The sequence below is a fragment of the Culex pipiens genome, chromosome 3 (assembly GCF_016801865.2).
Source record: "Culex pipiens pallens isolate TS chromosome 3, TS_CPP_V2, whole genome shotgun sequence".
Taxonomy (NCBI): domain Eukaryota; kingdom Metazoa; phylum Arthropoda; class Insecta; order Diptera; family Culicidae; genus Culex; species Culex pipiens.
The window spans coordinates 104,937,881-104,957,843 of NC_068939.1; the positions used below are offsets into that span (position 1 = coordinate 104,937,881).

The 19,963-nt window shown below is 41.5% G+C and overlaps 3 protein-coding genes across 3 annotated transcripts; 2 read left to right on the forward strand and 1 right to left on the reverse strand.

The window, feature by feature from the left end:
- Positions 1-7,898: 7,898 nt before the first annotated feature.
- Positions 7,899-16,942, reverse strand: LOC120425678 (uncharacterized). The gene is given in 9 exon segments (XM_052709939.1): positions 7,899-9,396; positions 9,528-9,683; positions 9,686-9,712; positions 12,886-13,554; positions 13,611-14,512; positions 14,849-14,974; positions 15,028-16,730; positions 16,796-16,805; positions 16,938-16,942. Coding segments are annotated over 9 exon segments (4,233 nt in total). The 3' UTR covers positions 7,899-8,761.
- Positions 16,943-17,493: 551 nt separating this feature from the next.
- On the forward strand, positions 17,494-18,197 carry LOC120425676 (mRNA cap guanine-N7 methyltransferase-like; the record flags this gene model as incomplete). Its single annotated transcript, XM_039590259.2, has 1 exon — positions 17,494-18,197. A coding segment is annotated over exon 1 (546 nt), but the record flags the coding sequence as incomplete, so codon positions are not given.
- On the forward strand, positions 17,983-19,735 carry LOC120425673 (uncharacterized). The gene is made up of 4 exons (XM_039590255.2): positions 17,983-18,123; positions 18,212-18,501; positions 18,563-18,754; positions 18,810-19,735. The coding sequence occupies exons 2-4, from the start codon at positions 18,263-18,265 to the stop codon at positions 19,276-19,278; spliced, it is 900 nt and encodes a 299-aa protein (XP_039446189.1). The 5' UTR covers positions 17,983-18,123; positions 18,212-18,262; the 3' UTR covers positions 19,279-19,735.
- The last annotated feature ends 228 nt before the right edge of the window (positions 19,736-19,963 follow it).

Below are 19,963 nucleotides of genomic sequence, written 5' to 3' on the forward strand. Positions count from 1 at the left end.
ACTCGATCTAAAAAGCGACACCTCGCTGAAAACGCGCTCGGAATAACAATCTGTTCGTCAGTGCCTGGCAAAGCACACCCGTCCGTCTCATCGAAAAGTTCCGGATTGGCATCGAGGGCCTTAAAAGCCTACACAAATAATTGCACGCGTCACATCTATTTTTAGAGGTGATCCTTTTTTAAAATATGCATGATGTGGAATTTCATGCTGGCCGTTGAAAAGGCTTCGAAGGATTAATTCCAATGGGTCGAAATTTTGCCCCACTTTATAATGGAATGGTTAATGAACATCCCTTTTTATCTCCAAGCAGCAGCACAAACTATACAATATTTGGGTTAAACGCGTGTACACACTCGAAAGTTTATGAGGATCCCGGATAGGCACGTAATCAAAACTGGGAAATGCAAACAATATGCATTATGGGTGGATATTTTACGCCTCGCTGACCGAATATGTTGTTCAAAGTATTGTTCCACTATTTAGCACCCCCAACTATTCATTATTGATTGGAACGAATCAATAAATATTTTCCATCAAAATCACAGCCCTTTTTGGTTCACCTATTTTCAACGATTCATTTAGCAATTAGCTGGCAAAATAAGCGGAGTGATGCTGGAACAAAATTCCCAACAGAATATCAAAGAGATTGATTTGTGATACAAGATTCAGCAAAGTGTATGAAATTGGTAAAATATTACCTTTTTTGATCAAGGATGCCATCAACCCTGGAATGTCAAGCCGGGAAGGTACTCTACAGTTCGGCTGAGCTGTTGGTCAGTTACATGTGTAAGGAGTTATTTTTGTTAGCATTTTAAATTTAATTTTAAAATGATCTTGAACAGATCAAGTGATTTTATAGCCTTTCCTCAGTAAGGTGAGAAAGGCAAAAAGCCTAAACCAAAAAGAAAGTTCTCCGATCGAGCTCAAATTTTTGGCCAAAATAATTACACCCATTTTTTTTTTTGTTTGGCCATTATGGTGTCCTACATCGTCACTTCTGTGCTATCTTGTGACAAACGCCATTTAGTACTTTTCGAGTAAATCGATTTTTAAAGTTTAAAGTTAAATATTTTCACATCAGTTACTGATAGAATCATTCTGAATGAAGCGATCGGTCCGTACACTATCACTCAACAAACGCTCCAAGTATGAACTCATTTAGTAACACCTACTAAAAGATATAGTACAGAAAGTATACAAAAATCAGAAAAGCACGTGTCACAAGTGTGCCCTGAAAGTAAAAAATGTACTACGTGTCACAAGTGTGCCCAAAATTCCCATACAAACTAAGTTAACATTAAATTGATGTTTTTATGAACTTAAACAATATTATTTTGAAATCCAATGTTGTCATTCATCAGAAACTATTTAAATTTTTATTATTTGGAATAAAAGATTAAATTTTTCCCGATTTTCTTGGATTTTCCAGCTATTTTCGTGATTGCTGGTAAAATGGCTCTATAAGCAATTTTAATCAACTAAATTAATACAAAAATTATTGAAAAATACAAAAAATTAAACCATTTACACGCTTTAAACAAATACAATCAAAAGAAAGTTGGAAAAATCAAGAAAACCCCTGAAAATCAAAGATTTTCCCCCATATCCGAAAAGCACAGACAAAAACCCCGGATGTAAAATTATTTCATTCTTGACACGAACCTTTTATGATTTATGGCAGATCAACGTGTAACAAGATAGCACAAAATTTTCTAATTGAAAATGTACTACGTGTTACAAGTGTGTTCCTAAGAATTAATTAAAGGGCTCGTTGAATGTTGATGGCGATGGAGATTTGTATGGCGGTTGTCACAAGTGTGCCACCAATATTTTGATGGAGTTTTGTATGGCGGTTGTCACAAGTGTGCCACCAATATTTTGATGGAGATTTGTATGGCGGTTGTCACAAGTGTGCCACCAATATTTTGATGGCGATTTGTATGGCGGTTGTCACAAGTGTGCCACCAATATTTTGTTGGAGATTTGTATGGCGGTTGTCACAAGTGTGCCACCAATATTTTGATGGAGATTTGTATGGCGGTTGTCACAAGTGTGCCACCAATATTTTGTTGGAGATTTGTATGGCGGTTGTCACAAGTGTGCCACCAATATTTTGATGGAGATTTGTATGGCGGTTGTCACAAGTGTGCCACCAATATTTTGATGGAGATTTGTATGGCGGTTGTCACAAGTGTGCCACCAATATTTTGATGGAGATTTGTATGGCGGTTGTCACAAGTGTGCCACCAATATTTTGAGGGAGATTTGTATGACGGTTGTCACAAGTGTGCCACCAATATTTTGATGGAGATTTGTATGGCGGTTGTCACAAGTGTGCCACCAATATTTTGATGGAGATTTGTATGGCGGTTGTCACAAGTGTGCCACCAATATTTTGATGGAGATTTGTATGGCGGTTGTCACAAGTGTGCCACCAATATTTTGTTGGAGATTTGTATGGCGGTTGTCACAAGTGTGCCACCAATATTTTGATGGCGATTTGTATGGCGGTTGTCACAAGTGTGCCACCAATATTTTGATGGAGATTTGTATGGCGGTTGTCACAAGTGTGCCACCAATATTTTGATGGAGATTTGTATGGCGGTTGTCACAAGTGTGCCACCAATATTTTGATGGAGATTTGTATGGCGGTTGTCACAAGTGTGCCACCAATATTTTGTTGGAGATTTGTATGGCGGTTGTCACAAGTGTGCCACCAATATTTTGATGGAGATTTGTATGGCGGTTGTCACAAGTGTGCCACCAATATTTTGATGGCGATTTGTATGGCGGTTGTCACAAGTGTGCCACCAATATTTTGATGGAGATTTGTATGGCGGTTGTCACAAGTGTGCCACCAATATTTTGTTGGAGATTTGTATGGCGGTTGTCACAAGTGTGCCACCAATATTTTGATGGAGATTTGTATGGCGGTTGTCACAAGTGTGCCACCAATATTTTGATGGAGATTTGTATGGCGGTTGTCACAAGTGTGCCACCAATATTTTGAGGGAGATTTGTTTGGTGGTTGTCACAAGTGTGCCACCAATATAACATTCGTTACACCGTAACATTCGTTACACCGTAGTTTGGTCACACCGTAATATTGTTACACCGCAATATTCGTTACACCGCAGTATGGTTACACCGCAGTATGGTTACACCGTAACATAGTTACACCGTAGTATGGTCACACCGTAATATTGTTACACCGCAATATTCGTTACACCGCAGTATGGTTACACCACATTATGGTTACACCGTAACATAGTTACACCGTTATATGATTACACCGTAACATTGTTACACCGCAACATTCGTTACACCGTAACATTTCTTCACATCGTAGTTTGATTACACCGTAACATTGTTACACCACAACATTCGTTACACCGTTGCATTCGTTACACAGCTACATTCGTTACACCGTAATATTGTTACACCGCAACATTCGTTACACCGTAACATTCGTTACACCGTAACATTCGTTACACCGTAACATTCGTTACACCTTAGTTTGGTTACACCGTAACATTGTTACACCGCAACATCCGTTGCTTCGTAGCATTCATTACACCGTGGCATTCGTTACACCGTAATAATGTTACGGTGTAAGACTATTACGGTGTCACACTGTTACGATGTAATCATATTACGGTGTAACTTTGTTACGGTGTAATGAATATAGCGGTGTAACGAATGTTACGGTGTAAGGAATGATGCGGTGTAACGGTGTAACCAATGTTGTGATGTAACAATTTTATGGTGTAATCAAACTACGGTGTGAAGAAATGTTACGGTGTAACGAATGTTGCGGTGTAACAATGTTACGTTGTTACAATGTTACGGTGTAACAATGTTACGGTGTAACAATGTTACGGTGTAACAATGTTACGATATAACAATGTTACGGTGTAACAATGTTACGGTGTTACAATGTTACGGTGTAACAATGTTACGGTGTAACAATGTTACGGTGTAACAATGTTACGGTGTAACAATGTTACGGTGTAACAATGTTACGGTGTAACGATGTTACGGTGTAACAATGTTACGGTGTAACAAGTGTACGGTGTAATCACACTACGAAGAAACAAATGTTGCGGTGTAACAATGTTACGGTGTAATGTAATCATATTACGGTGTAACTATGTTACGGTGTAACCATACTGCGGTGTAACCATACTGCGGTGTAACGAATATTGCGGTGTAACAATGTTACGGTGTGACCATACTACGGTGTAACGAATGTTACGGTGTAACGAATGTTACGGTGTAATGAATGTTATATTGGTGGCACACTTGTGACAATCGCCATACAAATCTCCATCAAAATATTGGTGGCACACTTGTGACAACCGCCATACAAATCTCCATCAAAATATTGGTGGCACACTTGTGACAACCGCCATACAAATCTCCATCAAAATATTGGTGGCACACTTGTGACAACCGCCATACAAATCGCCATCAAAATATTGGTGGCACACTTGTGACAACCGCCATATAAAACTCCATCAAAATATTGGTGGCACACTTGTGACAACCGCCATACAAATCTCCATCAAAATATTGGTGGCACACTTGTGACAACCGCCAAACAAATCGCCATCAAAATATTGTTGGCACACTTGTGACAACCGCCATACAAATCTGCATCAAAATATTGGTGGCACACTTGTGACAACCGCCATACAAAACTCCATCAAAATATTGGTGGCACACTTGTGACAACCGCCATACAAAACTCCATCAAAATATTGGTGGCACACTTGTGACAACCGCCATACAAAACTCCATCAAAATATTGGTGGCACACTTGTGACAACCGCCATACAAATCTCCATCAAAATATTGGTGGCACACTTGTGACAACCGCCAAACAAATCGCCATCAAAATATTGGTGGCACACTTGTGACAACCGCCATATAAAACTCCATCAAAATATTGGTGGCACACTTGTGACAACCGCCATACAAATCTCCATCAAAATATTGGTGGCACACTTGTGACAACCGCCAAACAAATCGCCATCAAAATATTGTTGGCACACTTGTGACAACCGCCATACAAATCTGCATCAAAATATTGGTGGCACACTTGTGACAACCGCCATACAAAACTCCATCAAAATATTGGTGGCACACTTGTGACAACCGCCATACAAAACTCCATCAAAATATTGGTGGCACACTTGTGACAACCGCCATACAAAACTCCATCAAAATATTGGTGGCACACTTGTGACAACCGCCATACAAAACTCCATCAAAATATTGGTGGCACACTTGTGACAACCGCCATACAAAACTCCATCAAAATATTGGTAGCACACTTGTGACAACCGCCATACAAAACGCCATCAAAATATTGGTGGCACACTTGTGACAACCGCCATACAAATCGCCATCAAAATATTGTTGGCACACTTGTGACAACCGCCATACAAAACTCCATCAACATTCAAATAGCCCTTTAGGAACACACTTGTGACACGTAGTACATTTTCAAATAAAAAATGTTGTGCTCTCTTGTGATACGTGGTGTTATAAAATTAGACATAAATGTGTAGTGACATCTGTTGGTACCATACAGTTTTATAGCTTGCTTTTGCCTCTGCACGTGTCACAAGATAGCACAGAAAATTTGTTGAGAAACTGGTCTATGTCACAAGTGTGCCCAACGATATCCCGGAAACGGAAACGAATTTCAAAAATCGGGTGATGGCATCTTGTAGCGTTTGTTAAGTTTAATGAAACGCCATCATTAACTCATTTTCGACCAAAATGGCGTTTGTCACAAGATAGCACAGAAGCGACGACATCGTGCTAGGGTGGTTCGAAAAAAAATTTCGTCATTTTTTGCAAAAACCCCTATTTTCAAAAAAATTATATCTCCGCGTCATTCCATCCGATTTTAGCTGTCTTAGACGCATAAGAAAGATGATTATTTTGGTCGTATAAAAACTTAAAATGGCGTTTTGACCGTGTCTGGACCAAAGAGCCTATGTCTGATAATATTTTTATCGGATTCCTCGGAAAATTTCAAATAAAATATTCAAAAATTGCCGATGTCGAACAGTACGTTTCTGAGATATGATTTTTTGAAAATAAAAACTGAGTTTTTCAACGCGCCACGCGCTGAAACAGAAAAATGACGAAATCGGCAAAAAATCCACTTTTTTCACTAAAACTGCGATAGACAAATTTTGAGCCCGCTAGGAGAACTTTTTCTCGGTTTAGGTTCTTTTCAAACGGAATCGCTGTATATGTGTATTTTTTTATCTAAAAAAAGTGCTGAAAAAAAGTGAGAAAGGCATCAACCACAAAGGCGGATTAAGTTAGTTTTTCTCTTAAAATTTGTATGGAAAATAACTCGCGGTCAAGAATATTGGCGCAAGGCGCATTCTATGGAATCAAAATTCTTATTTAATGAATAAATAAATTTAACTTTTGAACAAAATAGAACAAATCAGATCATCATTACAATTAAAAGCATTTTACTAGATGTTTGCTAAGAAAAGGCGAAACCGATTTTAACATAATTACCGTAACTTTCCCGCTACCTGTGACGTAGGGGTAAGCGTGGTTGCCTCTCATCCAGTCGGCCTGGGTTCGATCCCAGAAGGTCCCGGTGGCATTTTTCGAGACGAGATTTGTCTGATCACGCCTTCCGTCGGACGAGAAATTGAATGTTGGCCCCGGTCTAACCTAGAGGGTTAGGTCGTTAGCTCAGTCCAGGTGTAGGAGTCGTCTCCCTGGGTCCTGCCTCGGTGGAGTCGTTGGTAGGCAGTTGGACTCACAATGCAAAGGTCGTCAGTCGAATCCTGGGATGGATGGAAGCTCAGGTGTAAAAAGATGTTTGCAATTGCCTCAACAATCAAACCTTTGGGTACCTAGTTTCGAGTAGCAATCTCGCAATCGAGAACGTCAAGGCACTGCTGTAGAGCAAATAATTTGATTTCGATTTTGAACCGTAACCTTCCATACTTAAAAACTATTTTAGCTCTTAAAAAATGAAAAAAATAAAAGAAAACTTAAGATCACATCGCTTTGTAGCAATCGTTGATCAGTGCACAGTGTTCGGAATGGCAAAATTATGTGGAATAAATTGATAACTCCTTTATTTGACGTCCTAGCCAAATGGTGTCTTTGGAAGAGTTTTTGTACTTGATAAGGACTATGTTTTAAAGTTATTGACATATAGGGTGACGACCTTCCTCCGTGTGTATCGGTGTCCATTTTTAGATATATCAATTTGAATTTGACGGTTTTTAATCAATTTATTTATAATTTTTGAGCGGAATCTTATTGAAAACCTGGTAATAATCGGTATATTGAAGGGTAAATTGGTCGATTTTTATGGAAAATACATTGTTTTTGCTTAAACATTAAATTATTGAAGCTTATGACCGGTTGTGTTGATAGGATAATACGGTCCTGTTCAGCAAAGAAGAAGGACAACCAAGGGTGGTCTCTCATGCTCATGTTCATGCTCAATTATGACACACACATTTATAAATAAATTGATTAAAAACCGTCAAATTCAAATTGAGATATTTAAAAATAGACACCGATACACACGGAGATATTTTCAGGAAATATAGTTGAAAGTGTATACTTTCAGGTGCATTGTACAGTTTTGATGCCAAAATGCGCCATTTTGTAAACATAAAAACTTGCAAATAGGCTCAAAATCACTTGAAAATTGTTATAACTCCTCAATAAAGGCTCGAAACATTTTGCTGTCTTGGGCAAAGATGTGTAACTTTATGTCATAAACAACTAGCATTTTGAGTGGCGTATATCTCGAGTAGATTAAGAGCTACAAATTTGGCGCCTTCGACAAACTTTCATGAAATTTTTCCTCTACAATTTTGCGGAAGACACCACCCGGATAAACGAAAACTATATGAATTCTAGTGAGGACCTTAAAACAACCTTATGAGTTATGGTCACCATTTGTAATAATGTTATTTGGCGGACCTTGATAACTATTTGTCAAATGGTCACCATAAGTAATAGAGTTATTTTAATGTTTGTAATGGTCAACAATTTTCTAGATAACTTTAAAAAACTATTTGCGGATGTTTTCTCAAATGGTTACCCTAAATCATACGGTAATTTTAAAGTTCAAATGGTTCCAATGGCGGACCTTGATGACTATTTGTCAAATAGTTACCATAAGTAATAGAGTTATCTTAAAGTTTGAAATGGTGATTTTTTTTCTTGACGACTTTGTCAAACTATTTAAATATGTTTTCTGAAATGGTTATCGTATATCATAAGATTATTTTAAAGTTCAAATGGTTCATCTCGATACGCAAGTACCATATAGAAACATAAAATAATTATTTGAAAAAAAATTACGATTTGTAAATTTTTTTTTCCACAAAACAAAGAGTAACTATGAATATTATACTTTTTTTATAATGATTGTTTTCAACGAATTCTTTAAAATTCATTTAGATTTAAAATATTTTTAAACATACATCCGAGCGGATGGACAAAACCCTTATTAATTTATTCATTCAACTTTAATTTGCAAAATTGCATTTTCGAAAACCCTGCATCATGAGATGATATTTTGATTTTATTTTGTTTAGTTAGAGCAAATTTCCTTGCCCTGGTAAAATATCAATTTTCCGACATTTTTTTTATCAAGAAGTAATTTTTATCTATATCATGTTTTTGTTTTTAATTTACTTTTAAGAAAATTTTATTAAGCTTATTATCACTTTAATTGATACGCAATTATTCATCATAAGCATAAGTTTTGGTTCTGGTTGGCGAACTTTAATCCGACGAACGATCCAACCAGGTTCAGAATACTGGAGATTCCACCGCGTTGCGCGTCCCGCAGATGTTCCGCAATGACCGTTTGCATGAACAGCTTGTAACGATTCTCCAGATATCGCTTGGCCTGCTCGATAAACTGCGTCTGGGTGCAACGGGCTCGCAGCGGATCCTGAGTACGCGGACTGGGTTTCACGCTCGGCATGTACTTCATGATCTCCCAGATGTCACTAACTTTCGAGTCGTTGAACCCATCCGCAACCTGGGCGAACCGCTGAACCAGCGACGGTCGCATCGCACCCTCGTTGATCAACTTGTTGTATTCGTACACCTCCCGAGCGTACGCCATTTTTTGGTTGTTCAACGACGACCTTCCGCCAAACGTGCTCTCGTTCAAGGTTGTCTGCTCCGGCCCCTTCCGGATGTCCATCCAGTTCTGCGACGGCCCAACCAACGCGTTCATCAGCTTCACCTTTTCCAGCTTCCAGTCGTTCATCGTGTGCTCCCACTTGGCGTTCTGCGCCGCCTGCAACGAGTTCTTGTGCACCTCCTCGATAACGGACAGAATCGCATTCTCCTTCTCGTTGCGCAGGAAGCGAGCTCAGCGTCTCCAGCTTCTGCGAGATCTTCGGCCCTTGTGGCCGAGCAGAATGTGCCTGGAAGAAAAATACTCTTTAAATCTCAAACACCTCAAATTGAGACCGAAACTTACGCCTGCATGTCCTACGCGCCGGTCTGGGAGACGCGCGAGTGCAGCTCCTGGGTCGCTTGAAGCACCTGCGTCAGCGTGCGCTCGACCCGCGGCAAGTCATCGGAGACCTGAGTATCGTGGGATAGCTTTTGCGCTTGCTGGAGAAGAGCGCTGAAATCCATTTCGACGTCTTTGTGTTTCTAACCTCAAAATCCGACGGATGGGCTGTACGGTGAAATGCGATTGAAAACTATGAAATTTATAGATATTTCAACTGCCCCTAGTCGTTTGCCAACTATTGAACAATTTTGAAACTTTTTAAACGATTTTTGCAACACTATTTTTTTTACAAAACGAAGCAAAATCGAAAGAAATCCTGCGAGTTCTTGGCGGCAGTTGGTAATGTTTACTGTTTGGAGCTGGATTCTGCTGCTTGTGTTGGGAGTTTGACGTACACTTCAAAACTGATATGAGCACATTTCAAGTAAATTTTCAAACTCGCTGGGTAGTTTTTGCGGTACACCCTTACCAAAAATCATGATTTTTTGAGTTCCAAATCCCACTTTTCATACGAATTTTTCAGTTCAACCCATATAACCATTTTTATGGTTGTAGTACCTGAACTCAAAAAATCGTATGAAAAGTGGGATTTGGAACTCAAAAAATCATGATTTTTGGTAAGGGTGTACGAACCCAAGGGGAAAACCACTCTAATCAAAGAGCCCTGGGCACCATCGGGCACGTTCTCGGGCACCTTCGGGCACCCTCAGGCACCTTCAGGCACAAGCTCGGGCACCTTTCACTCTGACTTTGACAATTGATTTTTTTTTCAAAATATCAAAGTAATCAAGTTTCTTTCTCTGTCATTTTAAGTGTTACGAAGAATTGATTCTGGTTGCAAAAATGCAATCAAATAAACTGATTTGTAACCAATAAGAAGTTTTATCGTGAAATCATGTGTTATTATAATATTCATTCGGTTTATAGGCCAGCCATAGACACAATTTTTTTCAAGTAAGTTGGAAAGTAGTTTCTTAACCATAACTTTATAAATATTAAACCCACTTTTGTTTTCTAGATGTCGAAAGATAAACTCTTTCCTAAGGATGAATTCAATTGAAGCAAAATTTCAAAATATGTAATCAAATCTGGCTTTGGAAAAGGCTTCAATTTATCGATGTGTTATTTATAATGTATTTCAATTGAACAAAATAAAATAAAAACTATGTTCTAAAGAGGTTTAAGGTGTAGAAATTAGTTTGTATGGATCAATCGTTTCATAGTCAAGAAAATGATCACATATCGACAACAAATTTAAAAAAAATTTATGTCCATTTGAATGCTTTCAATGTGATTATTGTTGAAATAGATGTAACCGCCAAGGTAACCCCGCTGATTGCAATATTTTATCATTTGGCAATTACAAAATGGTGAAAAATCAACCCGTTGTTTCAAGTAAAACTTATTCCATGTTCTTGTTATAATGCTCTAGGAACAGCAGAACAAAAAAGAGGGAGCGATTTCTTTGCACGCAGAAAAAAGTTTTGTAGAATCAGCCTGTACGAGGTTTGAATCAACAAAATTTTTGTTGAATATAATCAACGCCGATTTTGCGTTGAAACAAACCTTGATTTTCTCGATTCTACAAAAGTCTTTTGTTGTTTTGAAAAAGCTGCTTTGACGTTTAGCGTTGATTCAACAAAAAATATGATTTTCAAATCAACAAAACATTTTGTTGATTCAAATATGCCTTATTTTTCTGCGTGTGGGCTTTTCTTCACCCTCTTTGGCTTGCTTTCGCTGCCGCTGCTGCCCATTTGAAATTTTTGTTGACCGGTTCCTTCCGAAATGCGTATACCGCTTCTCTCGTAATACAGTCGACTCTTTGGTTGTCAATATCCAAGGGACCGTCGAGGAAGAGAAGCATCAGTTTACAGAACGATGCAAAATGAAGACTCGATTGAAATTTGTTTTTTCTTGCTGACCAGCTATAAAAGAGAATCATGGCAACGTCCAGCAAACAAAAACAAATAAATGTCAAACACCCTTCAAAGCTTCGTTTCTCAAAGGAAAATGTCTATGCAAGCCATGAGAAAGTAAAATTAGTGACAACCGGAATAGATATTTAAAGCAAGTAGAATCCAAGGGACCGTCGAGGAAGAGATCCTTCAAGCAAGAGAAAATATCGAGGAATAAAGACAACCGAAGTATGCAGTTTGAAGGGACTGAAGAATTCATCGGTACATGGAGCATTATTGATATCGAGAAGATCGACAGCCAGAGAGTCGACTGTAAAAACATTTTTTTATTTTTCGTTAAATTTTATTGAACTGATGGTGATTTTGTCGAAACACACGCTATTCAGTCACGTTCGTCTATGAATTGTTTAGTTCTGGAACCAGCTTCGGGTCATCGCTGAAATATTCATTAACAGAATTTGCTGGGCGGGACCACTTCTTAGTAGAGAGCCTGGACTTTTATTAGAGAACGGACATCTCAAAACAAAAGTACCAATCGAAGCACGAGAACTGTCAAACGGAGGTACCAATCGAGCAGAAGAAATTTCAGATGGCGTTCAATCGATGGGAAGTATTGTAATTTGGGTGATTTATATTTTATTCGAAAAAGTGCAAAACACAAATTAAAAACAAAACAATTTCAATTTTCTTTTTCAATTTAAATTTCGTTAAATATTTTCAAGTTTTCTTTTGCTGATTCGTAAACTCATTATGTCGTTGCGTATTAATGCCGCGCAAAAAATGTCAGTTTCGGGCGCTGGGAAAAAATTGCAAAAAGTTGGTGTCTTCGGGATTTTTTTTTCTAAATTTAATTAAGGTTCTACATCTGAGAAATTGTAAAAATCGGAGAACTATGGCGCCCTTCACAGGTAAAAAAGTAAACACTTGCTTTTTCCAATTGTGTGATTTATATTACAGAACGCTATATTATTTGTTTATTACATCAATATAGCGTCCTCTAATTTCTATTATTGGAATATAATGAAATATATTGAAATAAGGCTTGATAAAAAAGAGGTTAATACAAATATTTATTGTTGGTACTTTTCATCATATGAAATGAGTCGTTAAAGAATAAAAAAGGGCTATTTAAGGAGTTCAAAGTCGTCGTTCTAAGTCGTCTAATGTTGTACTAAAATAAATTAAACATCACATTTTTTTCTCTTACTACTTTACGCATTCAAGACATCGAACGACTATCTAGTTTAGTCTTAACTACTGCCTTGGGTTCTAGGGTTTTCAATTGGAATGACAAAAATCGTCGAATCAATTTTATCCTCATGTCGTGGCAATCAGAGAAATGGGCGGCCTGAACTTTAGAAAAAAACGGTAACATCTTATCAAATATGTTGTTCTCATCCCTGAACGAATCAATATAACATCTGAAAATCGTGTCTAATTCTAGAAAGAAATCAAATGTTTCCTTGTTTGCATAAACGAGCGAGTGTCCTGTGAAGTCTTTCTCTCGAGTGAATTCCGCGAATGGTACATCATTTCCGGCACCTGTGCAAATTGCTTCACATTTGTCGCAATTAATCTTTTTCAAAAGTTTGCCCAAAATATTTCCAGCAACGTGGTAGAATGCGTTCAGCCCAATAGTGTCCAGATTGGGAACAACTTTTTTCGTCGCTTCAGTTGGTGGATTTTGCTTCTCTTGTGGTTTGTGTGCTGCGATAACGCTAGTAAAATCCAGCAACCACTCACGATCATCAAATTCGTATGATGATCCCTGAACATCATCCATCAGTTGTGCAACACAAATATTTTTCAAAATGTTCTTCACTTGTAGAGCGTTAGGCTTTTTTTGACGAATCCGGATCTGGCTGAACAGGTTCTCCACGCAGTCTTGCGTTAGCCGCCCAGTTAGTACAAATTTGAAGCCCCGGACGTCCAGAAAATAGGCTTGCAATCTCAAGACGGAGTTCACGTTCAGTATCAGCGCTGCTTGCCACGGCTTCCATCTTTTATCCTCCCCAACCGTGATCGTGAAGATGAACTTCCGCATGAACTGCATGAAACCTACAGCTTTATCGTACGCTTCCTTGTTGGCTGTAATAAGGACCGTAAATTAAAAAAAAAGAAACTGTAATAAAAAAATGGCGTACCTTTACTGAATGCAAGAACACGACTTCGGTTTGTGGATAAACTGAACCATTTCGCCAAACTTTCAATGAAGAAAGCTGTAGCTAAGACATCTGGGCGATTTGCCACCTTGGCAAACAGTCGTAGAGCAGCTGCATTAGTGTGGTTCACATATTTGGCGGAAAAAGGTACTTTCATCTTCTCAAAATGATTTGATTTTTGAGAATTGAAATCAACGTCGGCAGCATTTAACTTAGAAACCAATTTCAATCTGTTATGCTGTTCAAATAGTACCAAATCTCGAAGATGCCATATGCTCGCTGTTCGTGTAGGCAGGTTGTGTTCCCTTGCTGTTTCCTCTGGTAGTTCGATAATCTCGTTGGCGAGCCAACCTTGGACGGCACTTTTAAATACATGCACCGCATCAGGAATGATTTCAAGTGATCGCGTTTTGTCGACCGGATGTTGCATTGCCTGGCTATTCAACACAGTGTCCTTCTTGTACTGAAGTCCCGACTCCTTCCAGAACCGCTTGTTGCTACCGCTACAGTCAGATACGACGAAATTGACGCGAAATCCTATCCCTTCAACTAACTCGATCAGCTGGTGAATACGGTTCTTGATAACGTTTGCGGGAATGCTGTTTCCGGTGAACTCGTAGCTAATAATCTGTTTCCATCTTCTTTTCATCCCAACGAGCATGAACACCAAAGCATGACTGGCCAGTTTCCCCTGTCCACCTCCAACAGTGACAGTTCCAAAAAATTTTTGATTGGCTGGACAATACCGACGGAGCTCTTTGATGGACATCTCATCAAAAACTATTCCGCAGTTCAAATCTTCGTCGTCCATGCACTGACGTTTCAGCGATAGAAGTTCGAGAATCTCCATCAGAATCCCAACGTCGAATTTCAAATTTTCCAGACTGCGTGTGAGTGTGCGTATTGACGGCAGAGGCAACTTTTCACACAGTTTGTTATACCCTGCGGATCCGGTTGCAAATTTCAGTTTCAATCCATCGATGATCGTTTCCTCACTCCAGACTTTGGGTCGCTGCAAGTTATGAACTAAAACATGAATTTGATCTTCGTTTAGGATGCGTTTTAGGGCGGCCTTCGCAAAGCTGTTTATTTCAGCTTGCTTCTTCCAATCGTCTCTCTGCTCACGAGTTCGTTTCAGTTTAGCTCTCAATTGTGCCAAACGGCTGAAAAAAGAATATTATAAATAATTTTGCACTAAAATTTAAACAAATACTGCTTACTCTTCGTACTCTTGTTTCGTCTTGGAACAAACTGCCGAGTGTTCGCTATCTTCACTGCAATGAGTCAGAACTTCGCAACAACTTTTCTTTTCCGTGCTATAACTAACGTTGTCTTCCAAGTTTCGCCTGTAAGAGGGTCAAGTTAAACAAAAATAAAATAATTTTACTTTATGTTTTACCGTTTCCGAGAATTAACTTTGCAAATGGAAGCTTCATTTCCAAAAGAACAGCTTCCAGCAGATGCCATCGTAGAATTCAAGAGAGGAGTTGATGTAACCATTTGGTCTAGGATTGTCCATTCCTCGCAAATCGAGGTTTGAGGTGAGCGTGGACATCCCAGCGGCAGTGCTGCTACCGCAGACCGAGCGTATGATCTTGCTGGCGTGGCTGCCGAAGTCCCTGCGTAACCCTCCGCGAATGATCGTGCCGGGGACAACTCTGGAAGCGGACCGTCTTCTAGCAATTCATCTTCGTCGATATATGGGGCGTACGGACTTGCTGGCTGGGAAACGGTAACAACTGCACATTCTCGGATCTCTTCGTTCAAAGCATATACACATTCCGCCTGTGCCTGCTCCGGCATGGCTGCCGCAGAACGCGCGTGGCTCGCCGCGGAAGATCTTGCTGGTGTGTCTGATGCAGACCGCGCACAACTCGATTCAGGTACTCTTTCTCGGGACAACTCTGGAAGTCGGACGTCGTGCAGCTCTTCATCTTCCTCAATGTATAGAGAGTACGGGCTCATTGGTCTGGGGATGTCTGGAACCTCCTCAAGTGCAGCCTGTGCTGATGTGGTGACCGCAGACGGAATGCAACTTTTCGTGGAAGATCGTGCCGGGGACAACTCCGGAAGCGGACCGTCCTCTAGTTCCTCATATTCCTCGATGAATGAGGAGTATGGACTTCCCATTGGTATCGCAGACCAAGCGTAATTCGTCGCGGATATTCTTGCCGGCGTGGCTGCCGCAGTCCTTGCGGGACCCTCAGCGAACGATCGTGCCGGGGACAACTCCGGAAGCGGACCGTCTTCTAGCACGTCGTCTTCCTCGATGAATGAGGAGTACGTACATCCCATTGGTACAGCAGACCAAGCGTAATTCGTCGCGAAGGACCTTACAGGCATGCCTGCGGAACCCTCCGCGAACGATCGTGCCGGGGACAACTCTGGAAGCGGACCATCTTCTAGCAATTCATCTTCGTCGATATATGGGGCGTACGGGCTTGCTGGCTGGGAAACGGTAACAACTGCACATTCTCGGATCTCTTCGTTCAAATCATATACATATTCCGCCTGTGCCTGCTCAGGCAGGGCTGCCGCAGAACGCGCTTGGCTCGCCGCGGGAGATCTTGCTGGTGTTTCAGGTACTCTTTCTCGGGACAACTCTGGAAGTTGGACGTCGTGCAGCTCTTCATCTTCCTCAATGTATAGAGAGTACGGGCTCATTGGCCTCGGGGTGTCTGGAACCACCTCGAGTGCAGCCTGTGCGATCCGCTGGATCTCTTTGCGAAAATCTTCCGGCGCAATAAAAGATCCATACTTGGACCATGCTGACCGTGCCAGCGCAGGAATTGCTGGTGTGGTGACTGCAGACGGAATGCAACTTTCCATGGAAGATCGTGCCGGGGACAACTCCGGAAGCGGACCGTTTTCTAGTACCTCATCTTCCTCGATGAACGTGGAGTACGGACTTACTGGCTGGAGGATGTCCGGAACGTCCGTAACTGGTGCCGGCGTGCAACGTATTTCTTCGATAGTATCCTTTTCCGGTACGATTAACGACTGAATCGAATTTGAGGGCACTTCCTGCTTTGGGACAGTATGTACAGTTTTGAGCACCTTGCCAGTTTTTGAATAATACAATGAATTCGGCTCGAAGTGCGCCTACAACAAATATTTAAGTTGTGGATTACAAAATAAAATTGAAGTGAAAAATCTTCTAAACTTACAATGCACACCCTTGTTGATTTGGTAATTACAAAATCCCCTGCCAAACCCAATAACTCACGCCACTTCAGACGGCGGTCTGAATCAACCGGAAACTGCAGAAAGGTTTTTGAAGTTTTTTGGGATTTTTTGCAAACGCAGCACCTCATTTTAGCTTTCCACCATCAATCAATTATGTTTCAACTCAGTTTGTTTTGGTTCGATTGACTGATCAAAAGAGAATCTGAAAAGAGTCACGCAGATGCTTTGACATTTGCAGTGCTGCAAGCTATTTTGACTGATGTGCATGCAGTGGTGCCAGTTTTAGTATTTTAAGACGTCCGTTCTCTAATAAAAGTCCAGGCTCTCTACTTCTTAGTGGTTTGTTTATTTTTTTTCCTGGAATAGCAAAGTATCTGATCAAATGACATTCTATAGCTTACAAAATGCTTCTTACCAAAAAGAAGTGAGCAAAATTTGCAACATTAGAATTATTCCAGCGAATCAAAGATGAAAATTAATTTCATCTAAGCAAAACCAAAAAATCAACACTGACAGATTTGTTCAAACTATATAAACAAACAAAGTAACACGGTTGCTAAGCACCGACCAGTTTTTTCTTGGCTTCAGGGCTCACTCGGGCACCTTCGGGCACGTTTGGGCAACTTTAGGGCACAACCTACTCGAGGGCAATGAGCAGAGTGGTTTTCCCCTTGTACGAACCGGTTCGGACATGAAACGTCAAAGCATCAAAACATCAATCGCAGTTCGCAGGTCGCAGGCAGTTGCTTTTGGACCGTCATCGTCGCAGGATTTTCATCGTTTTTTGGGAGGAAAACAGTTCCGGCAGGCCGAATTTATGCTCAAGAACGCAGCCGAATGTCTGCGCAAGGAATCATTCCGGACGCGAACGAGATCATGAAGCGGCAACGGGCCGCCGGAAGCGACACCTTCGGCCACGACGTGTACAAGATCACGTTTCTCTGCGACACCGAGCAACCGCCCCTCTTCGGTGCCAAGTACAACTTCCAGCTGGACGGCGTCGTCGACTATCCGAAGTTTCTCGTTCAATTCCCAACCCTTATCAAACTGGCACTCAAACACGGTCTGCGTCTGGTGGAGAAACAGCGATTCGACGAGTTCTACTCGGAATCGGTCCAATCGAGCCGCGGCCTCATCGAAAAGATTCAAGCACTCGAAACGTTCCCCGGTCAGTCGCAGGATGAGCGCGAGCGGCAACAGAATGTGGGCGAGTACAGCCACGCCCAGGGCCATCTGGATCAGAAAGGAGCGAGTGGCAGTCGGTTCCAAAAAGTTGGCACGCTGTCCAAGTCTGAGTGGGAGGCTAGCAGTGAGTTATGCGCCCAACTTTGCATAAATTCAATCAATCAACAATCAATTACAATTTACGTTGACTTATGGTTGATATCTCTTTTTAGCACTGTACATGTTCTTCGCCTTCCAGAAGATGAAAACCAACTGGGACAAGAATGGGAAACCCGGTCAAGCAGTACAAAGTGACCAAGCGGTTGACCTTCCATGAGCAGGGTCTGAACGACCACTCGGATAAGTTGCAGCGGGTCGTCAAGAACGTGCTCATTCCGCAGGGGTTCGAGTCGTACCAGAAGAATTATGTGGCGTTCGTGAAGACGCTCAAAATCGACGCGGACGAGAATGAGATGGGACGGTTCGCGAAGACGGCCAAGCTTGCGCTGGGGGAGACCTTTACGTGAGTTTCTCAAAACATTTGTAAAAAGTAGGTTTTGTTTAAGTAAGAAATTTTCTCGCAGTAAATACGGCATCAACGACGCCACCTCGATGCTCGGGCTGCGCGAGGAGGACAAAACGATCCCGCTGAAGAACCTCACCATCAAGACGGCCATCTGCTGGCAGGCGCTGCTCGAGTTCCTCCAGCACACCGAGTCGGACGTGCTGGACGCGTACATAGTGGATCTGACGGCGTTTTGCAACTACATCAAGAAGTTAGTTTTTCAGGGAATCTATCTAAACTTTTACAATAACGTTGCTCTGTTGCAGCTTTGCGGACACGCCGACGCTGTGCAACTACATCCGGCAGCTGGCGTACGATCCGTCGATGACGACAGACAAGCTGCAGAATATGTACTTCCAGTCGATGATGCAGGTGCTGCTGGAGATTGCTGCGTCGTACGATCTGGGTGACGAGGTCGGCCGGGAGAACTTGAAGAAGGTGCTGGCGGAAATGTTGGCTTGCGGCGATCTTGGCGAGGGCAACGTGAAGACGATTATGGTCATCTTTGAGCGGTTGGTGGGTGACGTCGAGGAGCGGTTCCGATTCTGTGTGGATTTGATCAACGGAATTTTGGAACCCTCGCGGGCGGACGTTTCCAACACGTCGCGATCGTTGGTGGATGAGTACTTGGAAAAGAACCCGGACAAGAGTCTGCAGATGAAGATTTCCTCGCTTCGGTTGAACATAATGGACTTGAAGGAGCAGGAGATGGACAAGGTCAACAAGAAGGATTAAGGCGGTGCGCAGCGAGCGTCGGACGAGTTGACCGCGCCAATGACGTACACACGGTCACTATCCGGTTCATGTACAAATGGAACTAGCAGAAGTCTGAACACATCCAGTTCTACAACATTGTCTTCCAGCGGATTATGAAGGTGTTGAAGATTATCGAGATGGGGCGGAAGAACTTTGATCCGTCCGCGCCGAAGCTCATTCAGCAGAACCGGCTGGAAATCTGACTGGGGGAGCGCCGTTGACGAGTCCCAAGGTGGACTGATGTTCAATCTGGACGTTTCGCGTCGTGTTCTGCTGCAGATCACCGACATGAGGACTTTTTCTGCCTCGATCTGTACGAGATCATCTAAAAGGAAGACTACAAAAGTAAGGATGATGACGATTTGAATGTTCCAGTAGGACTTCCTGTCGCCGTAGTGAAGCGAACGAGGTGGATGAAAAGAAGCCGGTGAGATTAAGTCGCAGGATTCGGCAGTAAGTGCTTCAGCTGTTTCGCCGTGGACTCGCGGTTAGAGAGCCTGGATCTTATTAGAGAACGGACATCTCAAACCAAAAGTACCAATCGAAGCACGAGAACTGTCAAACGGAGGTACCAAACGAGCATAAGACAAAGGATTTTTCTCGATTGGTACCTCCGTTTGACAGTTCTCGTGCTTCGATTGGTACTTTTGGTTTGAGATGTCCG

Coding starts and splice junctions, on each gene's coding strand:
- LOC120425673 (XM_039590255.2), top strand. CDS start 18,263: ATGGGAAACCCGGTCAAGCAGTACAAAGTGACCAAGCGGTTGACCTTC. Junction 18,502..18,562: donor GCGCTGGGGGAGACCTTTAC/GTGAGTTTCTCA, acceptor ATTTTCTCGCAG/TAAATACGGCATCAACGACG. Junction 18,755..18,809: donor TTTTGCAACTACATCAAGAA/GTTAGTTTTTCA, acceptor GCTCTGTTGCAG/CTTTGCGGACACGCCGACGC.